General features: G+C 40.5%; 1 protein-coding gene across 2 annotated transcripts in view; it reads right to left on the reverse strand.

Moving 5' to 3' along the window:
• Window positions 1-18,917, reverse strand: part of PPM1H (protein phosphatase, Mg2+/Mn2+ dependent 1H) — a 225,729-nt gene that overhangs the window by 25,831 nt on the left and 180,981 nt on the right. For both annotated transcript variants that reach the window (XM_039363747.1, XM_039363748.1), the window contains exons 8-9: window positions 17,249-17,356; window positions 2,957-3,108 (exon numbers count right to left, since the gene is read on the reverse strand). In XM_039363747.1, the coding sequence (XP_039219681.1) occupies window positions 2,957-3,108; window positions 17,249-17,356 (260 nt within the window). The remainder of the gene's footprint in view (window positions 1-2,956; window positions 3,109-17,248; window positions 17,357-18,917) is intronic.

Below are 18,917 nucleotides of genomic sequence, written 5' to 3' on the forward strand. Positions count from 1 at the left end.
GGATGATCTGGATGAGACCCTTCCTTTCCTCTGTTTACCCTATTTTTTTTCCTGTAAAAAGCCTCCCTGGAATTATTTCCCTGCTTTGAGAGAGTGGCGTCTGTCTGTGTGGGAAGAGAAGCTTTGAATATAAGGAGAGAATAACTAACTTCAATGACTACTTTTACTTGTATCTACTCTGGGGTCCCTAAATAACTCCTATTACTGAACTCTACTACCTGATCTAGTCTATATGTGGAGAATATTATTTTTCCTATTTTTTTAATGTTATTTTATTGGTGTCTGGGAAAAGATTGTATAATCTACTGAGGACACCTTGTGGTGAAATTTAAAATTGCAACAAGCTTTCTCTTGCTGAGGTTGGTTTTGACCTTCAAATCATCATAAAAGGGAAAAGGTAAAGAAGTTGAAACAGCTGCTAGAAACTGTGGGGGTGGACATTGGCTAACTGTTATTAAATATAGCCTCCATTAAAAGATAAAAGGACTGCTTCTAACTATTATTGAAATGGAGAAACCCTATTTACAACTTAACTATAAACTTGTACTGGAAACAATTCATGAAGCCACTGAGCAAGTATGTGCCAAAATAAAAGAGATTACTACAGAAATAAAAATCAGAGACCCTACTCTAAATTTACAAACTGACCTCCAGACTTCAATCGACTATCCCATATGTTTATCTTATGTATGATAATTAGTTTGTAATGGAATGAGAATAGGAAAATGGAAGACATGGTATTAGTAAATGAGGAGCTAGTAGAATAAGAATAGAATATGTTTAGGAAATATAAGAATGTAATTTTGGGAATAATATGTTCATTTTTAGATATTATAATTATTATGTTATGAAAAGAGGGAAATTAGGGATACCCGAAGTATAAATAATATGTCCATTTACAGCTAAATTGAAATATGGTAACTGGAATTTTGTAAAGCTTAAATACAGGATTGGGATTTGCATAGTTAAATTGTTATTGATAATTTTATTGATTGATTGAATTTCACTAGAAATATATTAATCTGAATATGGTATATTATTTGAGGGAATTAGAGAGGGAATTTTTAACGAGTTAACCTGAGCTATATACAAATGCCTTGGTTTTTGGATAATTGATTACCCCATCACCACGCTGTTTCCTAAGCACTTGTTGTAAAAACTGAAAAACTCAATAAAACTTGTATTAAAAAAACCCAGTGTCCACAGTAGCACTAGTTTCACGCCTTTTAAAATCACTACTGGGGAGGAATTCATTCCAATACCTGAATACCCCCAAGATCCCCCTGCTTCTCAAACTTTAGATCAATGGGTATCAGCTTGGAAGGAAGTGTGAGACAACACCAAAAAAGCATTAAAGAAAGCCTCAGAAAGGTATAAGAAACAAGCTGATAAAAAAAGAACTCCCTAGATATCATTTCATGTTCGGGGAAAGGATTATCTGTCCACAAAGTATTTAAGACTCAAATTGCCTAGTAAAAAATTGGGACCAAAGTACCTGGGTCCTTTCCCCATAGTGCGAATTTTGAACCCTGTTACTGTAGAACTAAACTCCCTCAACTTTTAGGGAAGATTCACCCTGTATTTCACTGCAGCTTATTGAAACCTTTCAGGGAATCAACTTTAAGACCTCCTCCCAAGAAAGCACCTGGGCCCCTTGTGGTGGCTGAGAAGAAGTGAAGTGAAGTGAAACGTATTCTCGATTCTAGATTATATAAGGGGAAACTACAATATTTGGTGCAGTGGAGAGGCTACCCCTTATCAGAAGCTACTTGGGTTAAATGTACTGATATAAAAGCTGATAGACTTATTTGTAAATTTTATGACAAACATCCGAACAAACCGAGGAGAAATCCTTAACCTGTGCTTTTGTTTGATTTGCAGGACTCTGCTTTCTGTTAAGGAAGGCCGGATGTCAACGTTGTGACAATTAAGAAACTGTAATCTTTTTACCTTTTGCTTTTATTGTGCTTTTTCTGCTGTTTGAGATATTTAGATGTAGAAGGGGGGATGAGGGGAATGCTCAAGCGTTTTCAGTTAGCCATAACAATTGCAGATGTGTATGAACTCAAGGTCCATGTTAGATAAAGTTTTGGCGGGTTGAGAAGTTGGGGGAGAGCCTGCGTTTTGGAATAATTGGTGAATGTGATTTATGACAGTCTGGGATGGGAATTACAACTTGTTACTCTGTATCTGGGGGAGGGAACTTCAGTCTTGGGTAATATTCTAGGATTTCTGTCTGCTTGCATTTTTCAGAATATGACCATACAATCAGTCCATCAGTCACTGCTATATGGAAGCATTTATCTTTGTCTTTATAGCACAAAAAAAGTGAGTGAATATCAGAGACAGAAAACACAGGGCTTTTTTTGTCATAAACGCTCAGAATGGAGTTTTGGCACCTTTTTTGGATGGAACCTTGTAGGGTAGGTAAGGTGGGTTGTATGACATGTGTGAGTTCCGGCACTTTTTTTTTTTTTTTACAAAAAAAGCACTGAGAAAACATATCAGCTTAAATGTGTTTTAAAATTGATCTTCTTCCCTACAGGGCATAGAACAGCTTTGGTTAGCTTATAAGCAATAGCTGAACTTCCTAAATCTATATTTCATAAAAGTGCATATCTTAATTGTAAGCATGTGCAGACAGGAATAAACCTTTTATTTCATTGTCTAACTTTTCAGAATTCAGAAATCAGAAAAATTTGCTTTGGTGCAAACTGAACTGCTTCTATCACATTTCTGTTTACAATCAATTTTTTTATTTGTATCTATTTGTATTCACTTTAAAATTGTAGAACTAAAATTAGCCTCTTGTGAAATATAGTATGAAAACTTTGCTGAAAATGCTTTTTGTTCTATGTGATAAGCTAATCATCTTATAACAAAATACCCTCAATGTTATCCTCAGGAAAAAGCAAGACAATTTCAAAGACAGCTTTACAGAAGAGAGGTTACATGCCTGTGTGGATCATCAGGGTCACAGTTTGGCAGAAAATTAGTGATGGCTTCCGCTACTTCTTCATTTAATAGTACATCCCATAGTCCATCGGTAGCTAAGATGAGGACATCATCTGATCCATGCTCATACTGGAGAAGATCATAAACTCTTACCTGAAAAATAACCCATGGAAAGGAAAAAGAGAAAAGTTTTTAGGGAATGGCCATTATGTCTACTTGTTTTTAGAAATGGTGCTTTATTCCATTATCAATAAATCAAAATTTGGGCATAAAATTCTCTGCCCAAGTTCTAAGCTGATTCCCCAGTCTATTCCAATTTACTTTCCTCTGGATGTTTTGTAATTTAATCCTTGTAATTTCTGCCTATGACCAAGTTGACTTGAGGTGGGAAAAATAGTTCAAATCAAAAAAGGAAACACCAAGTTGTAAAGGCTATTCTTTGCTTTGAAAGAATTCAGAGATCAGAATCTGTAAAACAAAACACCTTCCACCTAGAAAATAAATTTATCAGGAGAATATTGCAAAGTTTAGATTACATATACTCACATAATGAAAAAAATAGTCTCATTTAAAATTATTCTCACATGCAGATTATATACTTTGTTTTTCAGTTGTCTGTTTTGTAAAATACTAGTTTTTAACTGCCTACATGTATTCCTTCACTGCCAAATCACGTGATTCCTTGATTTAAAAAAAATCACTGAATTATCAAGGATTTTAAATATTTCATCACTGACTATTTTTAAAGAAGTGAAGTAACCTTATCACAACAGGTAAGAGGAATTTACTATTTAGATCAGGATTTAGAAAAACATGCACCTGGTCTGTAATATTACATTAACCTTATAATTGACAGTTGATGGCTTGAGAAAAGAGCCATTCATCATATTTTGTGTTATATTCATGTTTGAAATCTAGGACAGAGAAACAGAACTTCAACACTTTAAGAAGTTTGGTCTCAATACTTACTTTTTTTTCCCTGTTAACCCCAAAACAGAGTTTAAAACAGTGGTTCTCAACCTGTGGGTCGGGACCCCATTTGGGGTCGAACGACCATTTCACGGGGGTCGCCAAACAACGCAGTCCACCCTTTTTTTCCCCTTTTCCTTTGCTGTGCTACTCCCTTTTATTCTATTGGCTTTTGAAAGCCAATAGAATAGACTATCTTGAATAGAGTCTAATTCTATTGGCTTTCAAAAGCCAATAGGAATTGTCCAGGCTGTCTCTGCCCTGCTGAGCCCGCCAAAAGTCCCATTCTGCAAATGGTGCTGCACCAGTTGAGTAGTCCTCGACTTACAACTGGTTGAGTAGTCCTCGACTTACGACCGGTTGGGGGTCACAGCTTTAAAAAGGTTGAGAACCACTGGTTTAAAAGAAGTGTCATTTTAATTTGATTTGCTGAAATTGAAGAATCAACCAAGGATTTAAACACTGATGAACTAAAGGTAAAGGTTTCCCTGTCAGTCGTATCTGACTCTAGGGCACAGTGCTCAACTCTGTTTCTTGGCTGAGGGACCTAGCGTTGTTGTCCGAAGACAATTTCCATGGTCATGTGGCCAGCATGGCTATATGCCAAAGGCATATGGAACGCTGTTATCTTCCACTAAAGTGGTACCTATTAAACTATTCAACATACATATAATTATTCAATCCTCATTAAAAATATCAAAATGGTAGAACTATAATCCAGAAGTTGGCAAGCTCATTACTAACACACATAACTCATATCTTTTCTTCCCTTCAAACTTGCAGAATCTATTTAGTTTCCTAGAACCCTAAGAGACACCACACTGAGGGCATATTTGCTTTAGCCTCTTTGTAACAGTATAGTGCTAACATGCTGACTAATGCAAAATTGTTCCAGAACGCCATCGTTCCAGAGATGTCGGGGCACCCTTCTTTCTTTGCCGCCTCTCTGGGGTGACTTAGACCCATTTAGGGTCCCCTGGCAGGGCCAAACTAGCTGCGGGGTGCGGAGGTCCGTGATCCCGCGACCGGGCGCTACGGCACAAAACCGGGAGTCCTCTGCAAGTCTTTATTTAAAGGATGTATGAGGCTTGACACATAGGAAAATAAAAAAACACAAACCAGGAAAGTGAAGGCATCTAATAATGTGATTAAGCTGCAACATCTTGGAGAATTGTGTTGTAGCTTTTATTTATTTATTTTTAAACTTTTTATTAATTTTCCAATGTTACAATTATATCTTTGAAAAGCAACGTGGTGTCTGAGTTACAATAATTCCATTACATACAAGTATTATTAATACAAATCTCCAACTATTACAGCCAATATTTCCTCTCTTTTTTCCCTTAATACATACTGTCTCTTGTTTAAATTAGTATACTTCTTATTCTTCCCATCAGCTACTTAATAGCTTTCTTACATTTATCAATAATTTTATATGTCTTATTTATTTTAACATTCCATCTTTTGGACCATCAATAACCTTATGAATTTTCCCAGCTTTAATTTTGCGTTGATATTTAAATTAAATGTTTAATATTTATCATTTCCAAATTTTTAAATGACTCCAATTCCCTTTGTCACAATTCCCCCCAACATCTAGTGTTCCGGATATATATCTATCTCACTTCTACGTCAACAGATTAGCAATATAATATAATATTCTTATTTTTGTTATAATTTCCAAATATCATAGATTCAATAACCAAAATTTCTCCCATTTCAGCATTCTTCCTTATGTCCACTTTCTCATATTTAAGCTTATAATTTTTCTTATCACTACATCAAAACATGTTAATTACGTTACATCACTCTTAATATATACATGTCTTAATCACCTTTATCTAACCTTTATAAACAACTCAATATTTCAATTTAACTGTTGATATTTATGCATCTAGGTTTTAATTAGCCAACATTTTTCTTTATCTTCGCATCATAACAATATCTTGCATTCAAAATACGGGTCTTGTCTACTTAAGTATATTCTATTTTAAACCTCCTAAATATGTCCACCATTCTTTTTCAGTCTTATTCTGGCTTTTTTTCTTTGCCAAAACATTTTCGATGTCCTTGCTTCAGGATCCTCAAAGATTTCTTGTATTATTATATATATTATGTCATATTGAAATGACCATTCTGTTGCCATTTTTGGAAGGCTGAAGGGTCTGGCAGGACTACAGGATCGTCTCTTTATTTTCTCCTCTTGACGTAGTTGTCCTGAACTGTTATCTTTTCTTCCATCTGTTTCTCTTCTTGATCTTCAAATTCCTTCTGATTTATATAGCAGGTTTTTTCCTCCATTCATGTTGTCAGATTTTTTTCTGAATTTTCTATTGTCTGTACTTGTTAGGCAGTTAGGTCTTCTGTCATAATATTTAATTGTTTGATTTTTTTCTGTTGTATTCTGTATAGACAGGTTTTTAGTTATAGTCAAACTTTGAGTTTGCATATCTAAGACACTTTCTGGGTTTTTTTCCCAAAAGCTCTTATTTCATCGCTAGCTTTAAGAAGAGTTTGGTAAGTTATTTTCAACATAGCAAAAATTTGTTTTTGCATTTCTTCCATAGGAAAGGTCTGTTCCTGGTCTTCCATAGTGATGGGTTGAATTGAAAACTTTCACAGTTTTTTCCCCCAGTAAATAAGAAACAGAGTTAAAACTTTCACAACTGGTGTTCAAGATTACTACATGAATCTTATCTTTTTTTCTAAATTGTCAGCCAAGTCTCTTTTCTTTAAGAATAATAAATTGCAATTTCAGGTTTAGCCACAAGATGTCACCCCACTGTTTAAGGAATTCCTTTAAATCTCAAAGTTATTGTAATCCTTTCAGGGGGGGTTATTTTAAGAGGAAAAACCCAGACTTTCGAATGAAAATAAAATGTAAAAAGTAAATAATCCAAAATCTTTTAATCCACAAGCTTTAGGAAATAAAGTTCCAATTGGGATCCAATTATTTTTTCAACATTTTCAAAAAAAAAAAAAAAGTTCCCGTGTATTCAATCACCGTTGTTTCTGGAGGGAGGGTTAAAATCCCCCTTCCCTCTCCACAGAGGGGAAAGTACATTAGCAGCTTGAATAGGTACAAAAAAGCAATTAGGATTTAAGAGAAGTAGATCTCACCCAGTCCTTTCCATGCTGCTTTGAAGTTGCCACTTCAGCTGTCTGCAGCCTAGGGACGAGCCATATTTCTATGGCCAGTCCTTTCATCCGCCGATTTGGAGGGATCGCCTGGTCCAACGGGAGAGTTGATGCTCTCCCGTGCTCCAGCAATAGCCCCTCCTTGCTGGTCGCCTCTTCGGGGTGACTTTCAGCCCTTTTCAGAGCCCCCCAGTGATGTGAAACTGAATAGGGGAGGGAGAAAAAGCCTCCCAGCTGTCCATGGCGGCTGCCTGGCAAACCGAAGTCTATGTTGCAGCTTTTAGCTTTCTGGCACAAATATTATATATGCAGTATCTAAATGCTAGTCTGCAGGGCAAAATTGAGTCATTTAATTTCTTGGACCAATATGACGTGAATTAAGAGGTCACAAAATGAGTACCAAATATTCAACTCATTTACACAAATTACTGAATTTGGCCCCATAGCACATGGGGCACCCATAGCACATGGCTGCACCTGTAGCGCATAGCTGCGCAAAAATGGATCTCCGTTCTCCACAGCTAGTTTCGTCCTGCCAGGAGGACCCTAGATAGGTCCAAAGTCGCCCTGAAGAGGTGACTGTGAAGGAGGGGCACCCCGTTGATCACAAAGCAAAGGCAATCGTTTCATTTGATCCAGGGGAAGCCCTCTGACAGGAGAAAGGCTAGTATGAGATCAGCGTGTAGCGCAAGCTACTTGCAGCCAAAGTCCCAGAGCATGAACCTGAACATCAGTGAACAGCATGCTTGGAATTGGTGAGGTACTGATCTTCTTTCTTCTATCTACTAATTGAACCCTTGAGAAAAATCCCCAAAGCAAGAAAACCTCTGGAAATGAAGGGAGGGGACTATATCCACACTCCCTTACAGATGGAAGCAGCAAATTAATATTAAGGAGGAAAGAGATATACTAAAATTTGATTTAAAATACTACAGTCTGGACAAGTCTAGGAACTAAAAAACTGTCAAGATTATATCCTAAATTATATCCTGCTGACATCTAGTGGAGAATCAGAGAATAGAACATTAACAATAAGGACTCAGAAATTGGCAGAATGCCAAGAAACAAAGAAAAAGCTGTCCCTTTGAATTGCAAATAACCTTGAAGACAGCTGGGAAGAAAGGAAGAGCCAGCTATAAGATTAAAAAGTGTCTGAAAGAAAAAAAACACCTGGACTGTTGCTTAAATCTAAGAACTGTTTATGGAAAATAAAAGATTGGCTTTTGGCTAATCTTTTAGAGGAGAATATACAGGAAGGATTTAAAGTGGCTTAACACACTGAACTGTACTTTTGACTGACTGATAAATTGACTTTTGAATTACAACATTGATGAAAGATTATTTGAATGGGGGAGACAAAATGGATATCACATACGTATCAAAAAATGACAGGACGCCACATTTAATATTTTCTCCTGAAGGACTTAGCCTGGAAAATCAAGGTCCTCCAGAAGCAATAAATAAATTACTGAATTTGTGGCATGTGAAAACATCAAGCAAGTTATAAAGTTATTAAGACAAGTGATTGGCAATATTTGCTCCATTTACTTCATTAACTAAAAGCCAAACTGTAAGGACCCACCCCACTTTGCATCTTAAGAAGACAGAACTCTTGGAATCTTTCTTCCAACAGGCATCTTTATTAAGAGAAACTGGTTGCAGGCATTCTAGACAGGACTTGGGGTCCAGGTTTTCCCATTCAAGGTTTAAGGGGTTCCCCAATAGCCCCCCATCACCCCCTTCTTTCAGGGACAGTCCCAGACATTACATTCCCACCCCCTTTCTCTCACTGCCGACAGGACGTAGACTTCAGAGAGGAGTACATGAAAGCTAAGAGCCCCATTGTTATGGTTAGTCCTTTTGGTGGTATCCACATCCAGTCTCTTTGAAGTGTACTGAAGGAAGTGAGGGCCATAAAGCCCCTTTGTTCACCCCCTTCCCTTCATCATATGATAGACTTCAGGGAAGGCAGGAATGAGGTTTTCCATAGTTAATAACTAGAGATGAAATAAAATTGGATTCTGACATCCTGCCCCCTTAAAAATAAGATAGATCCACCTGAAAGAAAACAAAACAGGTATAAAAGTTAGTCAGGCTTGTTAGGATACTCTGTGTGAATAGCTTCGGGCTCTGACATGACGTTTATGGACCCATTCGTTTTGTGAGGCAGGGAGATGTTTTCATGCAACTAGGTACTGAGTCACTCCTTGATATCTCCTAGAGTCAAGGATTTCCTTTATTTCGAAGTGTTGTTCGCCCTCCACCATGAATGGAGGTGGTGGGGGGGAGATTTTTGGCCATAAAGGTGACTGACGGTCTCTTTTCAGCAAGCTGCAATGAAAAATTGGGTGTATTTGCCTGAGATTTTTTGGTAATTCTAATTCTACTGTTACTGGGTTTATGATTCTTTTAATTGGAAAAGGCCCTATATATTTTGGTCCAAGTTTTTTACAGGGTTGTAGGGACTTTAGGTATTTTGTAGATAAGTACACCATTTCTCCTATAATGAATGGTGTAGGCTCAACCCTTTTTTTATCAGCTTGTGCTTTGTATGCCTGCCTAGCTTCATCTAGTGCTTTTCTAACTATTGGCCAGGTGTTTTGTAGTTTTTCCATCCATTCTTTCAGTAATGGGATTGTTGGTTCGTTTGGAGTTAATTCTGGCATGGGGTTGAAACTTTGACCGGTGGCTATTTGAAAAGGAGTGTAACCTGTGCTGGAGTGGACTGCATTATTGTACACAACTTCTGCAAAAGGGAGTAAGTCTGCCCAATCGGACTGTTGGAAATTAAGAAAACATCTTAAATATTGCTCAAGTACTGAGTTCATTTTTTCAGCCCCCCCCATTCCCTTGTGGATGATGGCTAGATGTCAGTCCTGAGTGGTTCCTAAAAGGGATAAAAATTCCTTCCAAAATGCAGACGTAAATTGCACTCCCCTATCAGAGATGATGCATTGGGGTGCCCCATGCAATCTGTAAATGTGCTGGATGAAAAGTTTTGCTAAGGCTTTTGAGGTGGGAATCTTTTGGCAAGGGATAAAGTGCACCTGTTTGGAAAACAAGTCCGTGACTGTCCAGACAACAGTATTCCCATTGCTTTCTGGCAATTCCACTATAAAGTCCATGGCTATTTCTCTCCAGGGGGCTGAGGGACTTGCCACTGTTTGTAACAGTCCTGGCGATTTCCCTTGCAACCTCTTTGCAGTTGCACTGTAAGGACCCACCCCACTTTGCATCTTAAGAAGACAGAACTCTTGGAATAATTCTTCCAACAGGCATCCTTTATTAAGAGAAAATGGTTGCAGGCGTTCTAGACAGGACTTGGGGTCCAAGCTCTCCCATTCAAGGTTTTAAAGGGTTTCCCAGTAGCCCCACCCAATCATCCCCTACTTCCAGCGACAGTCTCAGGCATTACACTCCCACCCCCTTTTCCTTACTGCCGGCTGGATGGAGAGTTCAGAGAAAACTACATGAAAGGTAATAGTCCCCTTTGTTATGATTAGGCCTTTTGGTGCTATCCACATTCAGTTCCTTTGAAGTGTACTGAAGGAAGTGAGGGCCATAAAGCCCCTTTGTTCACCCCCTTCACTTCATCGTATGACAGAATCCCGAGAAAGCAGAAATGGGGTTTTTTATAGTTGATAATTAGAGATGAAATATAATTGGATTCTGACATCCTGCCCCCTGAGAAACCTATATGCGGGTCAAGAAGCAACAGTGAGAACTGGACACAGAACCACTGATTGGTTCAAAATTGGAAAAGGAGTCCAGCAAGGCTGTATACTGTCGCCCTGCCTATTTAACTTATATGCAGAGCACATCATGAGAAAGGCAGGGCTAGATGAATCAAAAGTTGGAATTAAGATTGCCGGGAGAAATATCAACAACCTAAGATATGCAGATGATACCACTCTAATGGCAGAAAGTGAAGAGGAACTAAAGAGCCTCTTGATGCGGGTGAAGAAGGAGAGTGCAAAAGTTGGCTTGAAACTCAACATTAAGAAAACCAAAATCATGGCATCCGGCCCTCTCAATTCCTGGCAAATAGATGGGGAAGAAATGGAGGTAGTGACAGATTTTATTTTTCTGGGCTCCAAGATCACCTCAGATGGGGACTGCAGCCAAGAAATTAAAAGACGCTTGCTCCTGGGGAGGAAAGCTATGGCAAATCTAGACAGCATACTAAAAAGCAGAGACATCACCCTGCCAACAAAAGTGCGTATAGTCCAGGCCATGGTTTTCCCAGTTGCAATGTATGGCTGTGAAAGTTGGACCATAAGAAAGGCTGAGCGCCAAAGAATTGAGGCCTTTGAACTATGGTGCTGGAGAAGACTCCTGCGAGTCCCTTGGACTGCAAGGCGTTCAAACTGGTCAGTCCTAGAAGAGATCAACCCCGACTGCTCTTTAGAAGGCCAGATCCTGAAGTTGAAACTCAAGTACTTTGGCCACCTAGTGAGAAGGAAGGACCCACTGGAGAAGGGCCTTATGCTGGGAAAGATTGAGGGCAATAGAAGAACAGAGAATGAGATGGCTGGATGGAGTCACTGAAGCAGTAGGTGTGAACTTAAATGGACTCCAGAAGATGGTAGAGGACAGGAAGACCTGGAGGAACGTTGTCCATGGGGTCGCGATGGGTCGGACACGAATTCGCAATTAACAACAACAACAACAATCCTGCCCCCTCAAATATAAGACAGATCCACCTGAAAGAAAACAAAACAGGTATAAAAGTTAGTCAGGCTTGTTAGGATATTCTGTGTAAAACTTCTTTAAAAACTTCGGGGCTCTGACATGACGTTTATGGACCCACTCGTTTTGTGAGGCAGGGAGGTGTTTCCAGGGAACTAGGTACTGAGTCGCTCCATGATATCTCCTAGAATCTAGAATTTCCTTTATTTCAAAGTGTTGTTCACCTTCCACCATGATTGGAGGTGGTGGTGGGGGATTTTTGGCCATAAAGCTGACTGATGCTCTCTTTTCAGCAAGCTGCAATGAAAAATTGGGTGTATTTGCCTGAGATTTTTTGGTAATTCTAATTCTACTGTTACTGGGTTTATGATTCTTTTAATTGGAAAAGGCCCTATATATTTTGGTCCAAGTTTTTTACAGGGTTGTAGGGATTTTAGGTATTTTGTAGATAGGTACACCATTTTACCTATAATGAATGGTGTAGGCTCAACCCTTTTTTTATCGGCTTGTGCTTTGTATGCCTGCCTAGCTTCATCTAGTACTTTTCTAACTATTGGCCAGGTGTTTTGTAGTTTTTCCATCCATTCTTTCAGTGATGGGATCGTTGGTTCGTTTGGGATTAATTCTGGCATGGGGTTGAAACTTTGACCGGTGGCTATTTGAAAAGGAGTGTAACCTGTGCTGGAGTGGACTGCATTATTGTAGGCAACTTCTGCAAAAGGGAGTAAGTCCGCACACTCGGTCTGCTGGAAACTAAGAAAACATCTTAAATATTGCTTAAGTACGGAGTTCATTTTTTCAGCCCCCCCCCATTTGATTGTGGATGATGGCTAGATGTCAGTCCCTGAGTGGTTCTTAAGAGGGATAAAAATTCCTTCCAAAATGCAGACGTAAATTGCACTCCCCTATCAGAGATGATGCGTTGGGGTGCCCCATGCAATCTGTAAATGTGCTGGATGAAAAGTTTTGCTAAGGCTTTTGCAGTGGGAATCTTTTGGCAAGGGATGAAGTGCACCTGTAATGCCCAACGTATCCCGTATGCCTCCTTCTCCCATACGGGCCAGCGCTGTTCTGTTTCCGTGAGTTTCTCGGATGTATATGCACAGGGTTGCAATACTCCATCATCGTTTTCTTGTAATAGAACAGCCTCCACTGCCACATCACTTGCATCTGCCTGTATTACGAAGGGCTTATCCATGTCTGGGTGCCTTAGTACTGGTTCGGCAGAAAAAAGTCTCTTTAGTCTCTCAAACGCTGCTTGGCTGGCTAGGTTTTACTGAGGATGCTCCCTTCGTTTTTAATAAGTTAGTGAGGGGCAAGGCTATCTGGGCAAATGAGGGGATGAATTGGCGGTAAAAGTTTGCAAAGCCCAGGAAACTTTGTAGTTGCTTTCTTGTGCGGGGTGGTGCCCAATCTAATACTGCTCTGACCTTCTCTGGGTCCATTTCAATGCCCTGGGGGGATATGCAATAACCTAGGTAGTCTATCCTTTCCTGGTGGAATTAGCATTTTGAGAGTTTGGCATATAGGTGGGCGGCTCGCAGTTTCTTTAAAACCGCTCTGACTAGGTTGACATGTTCCTCTTTTGTTTCGGTGAAGATAAGAATGTTGTCTAAGTAAACAAGGACCCCCTTAAACATGTGCTCCCTTAGAACGGTCACTGATTAATTGCATAAATACTGCGGGGGCCCCTTGTAATCCAAATGGCAAGACTTTGAATTGGTAGCACCCCATTGGGCAGTTAAATGTGGTCTTCCATTCATCCCCTTCCTTAATTCTCAAACGATAATAAGCTTCCCTTAGGTCTAGTTTAGAAAAATTTTTCCCTTTCGAGAGGTGTGACAGCATGTCTTTCATGAGGGGCAGAGGGTATAGGTTGCTTTCACTGATTGTATTCAGGGCCCTATAGTCCACGCATAAGTGTAAAGAGCCGTCCTTCTTCTCTCTAAAGAGGACCGGGGCAGCCACTTTAGGCTTGGCTGGCTCAATGAACCCCCTTTCTATGTTTTTTTTATGAATCTTTCCATTTCCTCCTTCTCCTTTGGGCTCATGGAGTATAATCTGGCTTCGGGAGTTTTGCCCCAGGCTTGAATTCAATGGTACAGTCTGTGGGTCGGGGGGGGGGGAAGTTCAGCCGCCCACTCCTCACTGAAAACTTCAGCAAGGTCTCTGTATTCCTCTGGTATTTTTGGTGGTCCCTTTTCCTCCCCCATGGATGCTTTTTCTGTTCTTGGTTCTTGTAGTCCCCCTTGGGGTTTTAAGTCCATAGGGTCGCCCTTTGGGAATTTGATTTCTGCTGTCCTCCAATTCACTCAGGAGTTCCATTTTTTTAACCATTCCATCCCTAGGATCATTGGGCATTCCATGCCTGGGGTCACCAAAAACGTTATGTCCTCCTCATGTTTGCCCAGGGAGAGGTGTATTGGTAAAGTGGCTAGGGTAGCTGGCATCTCCCTTGCTATGGATCCATCTAACTGGCCAAATGAGATTGATTGTTCCAGTCTCCTCGACGGAATGCCCAGATTCCCCACTAGTGTCGGGCTAATGAGGCAGCGGGTGCAGCCAGAGTCTATTAAGGCTTTCACCTTCATAGCTTCAGGCATGGGGGGAATTAATATAGTTACTGTCTTGAGGATAGGTGCGATGCGTCCACTTACCAGGGGTTCGCCCTCCGAGCTGTCATCTGAGGCGTCCACCGGCCCTGCAGTGTAGGCTGGAGTTCTTTCCCCCTGATGAGCGGAGGTGGGGGGTTCCACCCCTCCATCATTCTCATGGCAGTTTCTTTTGGCTTAGCTGGAGACTTTCCGGATTTGCTGATTGGGGATCTGTCTGAGTTGTGCTGGGGGTCTTTTGAGTGGCATTCTACAGCTCGATGCCCTTCTCTTCCGCATTTGAAACACCCCATTTGCTTCTTGGTTGTGGCCAATGGTTTCACTGGTTCGTGTGTCAACTCAGGCGCGGGGCGGCTCCATTGTTTTCCTCGGCGGTGCCTCTTCAATATGTCGATCTCTGCTTCCTTTGCCAAGACGTACCATTCCTCAAGTTGGTGTGGGTCCCCTTGGGGCAGGCATGCATCATATAGGTCATAATTTAGTTCGTCTTTGAAATGGCTAAGGAGGATGTCTTCTGGCCAGTTTAGTTTGCTGGCAATGGCCTGGAATTCTTGTGTATATTCGGCCACCGGGCGTTTGCCTTGCCTCATTGTTTTTATCCTTTCGTGGGCTTTGCAATCAGGCAGGGGGTTCTCAAATCGCCTTCTCAGAGAGGAGAGGAAACGGTTGAACGTTGAGCTCTGGGGCATTGGAGTCGTGTAAGTTCACCACCCAATCTGCGGCCGGTCCACCCAGGGCAGATTGCACGATCCGGATGCGGGCTTTGTCGCTGGGAATGTCCCGCCCGTATTCCTCCATGTAGCTGAGGACATGGGTTAGGAAAAACCCTAAGCGTGTTGGCTCCCCCTTGAATTTCACATCCAGCGGTGGATGTCTTGGAATGGATCGGTACCTCCATTGTCGGTGGTAGTGTCTTCCATCCAGATCGTCATCTGTGGTTTGGCAGGGGGTGGGGACTACTGGATCAGCAGATGTCCCCGGGGCTGCAGGTTCCACTTCCCCATCGGTGTCTCTCCCTTTGCGGTTCCAGGAGCTGGGGTGGCCGTAGGGCTCAGGATTCTCCTCTCCTAGGGAGCTGAGAGTTCTCTTCATCAGGTCGATAGCTTTCTCTAGGATTCAGTCTGAGTACGGTGCCCAGCTCCCTTCCTCTTTGCTGGTGTGCAGGGATTTCTCCATCTCCTGCTTCCATTCTGATTGCTTGGCCCCCCGTCTCAGGGTCACCTTTCTTGATTCCTTTCCCCACTCGCCTTTCTTTCCAACGTCCATTGGCCAGTGAGGCTTGTGGTCTTGTGTCTCCACCATCTTTTCTCCTGAGGAATCTGACCTCTCGGATCTCGACATCTGGCAGGGTTTCAGTCGGGGCAGCGGCTCCCTTTCCGGAGAGTTTTCTCCCTTCCTTGCTCCATTGTCTGACATGGTAATTTTTGCAAAATTCCCCGGCAAGGGTCTCCCTTCCAAGTGGATTAATTTTGCAAGTCCTGTCTAATGTAAGGACCCACCCCACTTTGCATCTTAAGAAGACAGAACTCTTGGAATCTTTCTTCCAACAGGCATCTTTATTAAGAGAAACTGGTTGCAGGCATTCTAGACAGGACTTGGGGTCCAAGTTCTCCCAATCAAGGTTTTAAAGGGTAGCCCCCCCATCAGCCCCTTCTTCCAGCGACAGTCCCAGACATTACATTCCCACCCCCTTTCTCTCACTGCCGACAGGAGGTAGACTTCAGAGAGGAGTACATGAAAGCTAATAGCCCCATTGTTATGGTTAGTCTTTTTGGTGGTATCCACATCCAGTCTCTTTGAAGTGTACTGAAGGAAGTGAGGGCCATAAAGCCACTTTGTTCACCCCCTTCCCTTCATCGTATGACAGAATCCAGGGAAGGCAGGAATGGGGTTTTCCATAGTTAATAACGCCACATTTAATATTTTCTCCTGAAGGACTTAGCCTGGAAAATCAAGGTCTTCCAGAAGCAATAAATAAATTACTGAATTTGTGGCATGTGAAAGCATCAACCAAGTTATAAAGTTATTAAGACAAGTGATTGGCAATATTTGCTTCATTTACTTCATTAACTAAAAGCCAAACATCATATTGTACATAATTACAGGATCACATACAAAGCTGCCTTAAATTGACTCCGTGTTGTGAAGAGAAGGAAGAAACCACTTACACTGATGGCATGCTTTTGATCACCTAGTAGGCAATTTGGAAGATTGTGTCTTAATAGGCAAAAAATTGTAATATGTTTCCAAATCTTTCACCGATACTAGGTCACTCTTGGCAGAAAATAATTCATAAAAATAGAATTTCCTCATCTTATGCCTACCCTTTCAACCTTAAAACATCAGTGTCAATAGCCAGAAGGAATTGCTACTCCTAGAAAAAGCTATGTCTATGATGTCTTCTATAATATGTGTACAGTATGTCAGAGCCTTTCAAGACATTTATGTCTACTTTTTTTTTTTTTAAAAAAAAGGGCTTTCTAAATGACTTCATATCTATTTAGTTACACATATGTCCTCTTTTTCAATTGGAAAGGCTCATAGAAGTTTTCAAATAAAATCAATACTAATATCATAAAATATTTTTTTAAAAAAGACAGATTATGCCTGCAGATTTACAATAAAAAAAAGATTCGGCACGCCCACTTGCTCTAATAGTTTTAAGTTAGAAAACCTATATAAATCCCATTAAATGCTTGGTTTGATCATCTGTTCCTTAAGTAATGATATTTCTTAATTTGAGTATTTTTCATGTGGACTCACTTTAAAATCTTTTACAGGCACAAATAATAACACAAAGGAAGTTTATACATGTTTCACTGTTTTTTAAGAAAAAATATTGGTTTATTTCACAGTCCCCCATAATAGATATATGAATGTTCTACCTCTGGTGATGAAGATAAAAAAGGTTTGATGTATATGGTTGAGTCATGCACTTTTAGGTCATGATCTCCAAGTCCTCTTGTAACCCCAATAGTTGCCATGACACGAGCCTAGGAAGAGATAAAAACCATAAAAGTGTGGGAATACCAGAGAAGACTAGAGGAAAGATTCCTGAGGAGGAAAAAAAACCTTAACAATACATAATAAAATGATACAATTAGATATTATTGAATGGCTACCAATTTAAATGATTCCAAAGGAGCTATTTGTCCTAAGTGCTCTATGATATCAATTGACACTAGTAGCATACCTTAAATATCTACAGCTGAAGAAAGTTGTTGTCTTCCTATCTGACTTCTGACTGTCCTATATATATATATTTGATTAACAGTTGTTATGACACAAATTAAGACTAGGTGAATTTTGCTCTGAAGAGCTACATTGAGGGGAAAAAGTATTTGATCCTCTGCTGATTTTGACAAAGAAATAGAATAAAATATAGAACAGAATAATAACTTTATTGCCACTTTGAATGTACACTAATGGTCATACATTAAAATGAAATTTCATTGCATACAGCTCTCAAAGGGTGTATAATTTTAATGATAGATTTATTTTAACAGTGAGAGACAGAATAACAAAGAAATCCATAAAAACACATTTCAAAAAAGTTATAAATTGATTTGCATTTTAATAACTGAAATAAGTATTTGACCCCTTTGCAAAACATGACTTAGTACTTGTGGCAAAAACCCTTGTTGGCAATCACAGAGGTCAGATGTTTCTTGTAGTTGGCCACCAAGTTTGCACACATCTCAGGAGGGATTTTGTCCCACTCCTTTTTGCAGATCCTCCCCAAGTGATTAAGGTTTCGAGGCTGATGTTTGGCAGCTTGAACCTTCAGCTCCCCCTGCCAATTTTCTATGGGATGAATGTCTGGAGACTGGCTAGGCCCCTCCAGGACTTTAATGTGCTTCTTCTTGAGCCACTCCTTTGTTGCCTTGGCTGTGTGTTTTGTGTCATTGCCATTCTGGAATACCTATCCACGACCCATTTTCAATGCCCTGGCTGAGGGAAGGAGGTTCTCACCCAAGATTTGACAGTACGTGGCCCCGTCCATTGTCCCTTTGATGCAGTGAAGTTATCTTGTCCCCTTAGCAGAAAAACACCTCAAAGCATAATGTTTCCACCTCCATGTTTGATGGTGGGGATGGTTTTCTTGGAATCATAAGCAGCATTCCTCCTCCTCCTCCTCCTCCAAACATGGCGAGATGAGTTGATGCCAAAGAGATCAATGTTGGTCTCATCTGACCACAACACTTTCACCCATGTCACCTCTGAATCATTCAGATGTTCTTTGGCAAACTTCAGATGGGCCTGTACATGTGCTTTCTTGAGCAGGGGGACCTTGCGGGCGTTGCAGGATTTCAGTTCTTCACAGCGGAGTGTGTTATCAACTGTTTTCTTGGTGACTATGATCCCAGCTGCCTTGAGATCTTCCTGTGTAGTTCTGGGCTGATTCCTCACCGTTCTCATGATCATTGAAACTCCACGAGGTGAGATCTTGCATGTGTCAACTCTACAATGAGCATGGCTGCAGCCATTTTTTCTTCTCTTTCTAGGTTGCCACATAAAATGGGGGTGGGGGGTTGCCCAGGTGTTTCATTAGTC

Source organism: Crotalus tigris, unplaced genomic scaffold (genome assembly GCF_016545835.1).
Source record: "Crotalus tigris isolate CLP2741 ecotype Arizona unplaced genomic scaffold, ASM1654583v1 scf7180000019583.1695794, whole genome shotgun sequence".
NCBI lineage: Eukaryota > Metazoa > Chordata > Lepidosauria > Squamata > Viperidae > Crotalus > Crotalus tigris.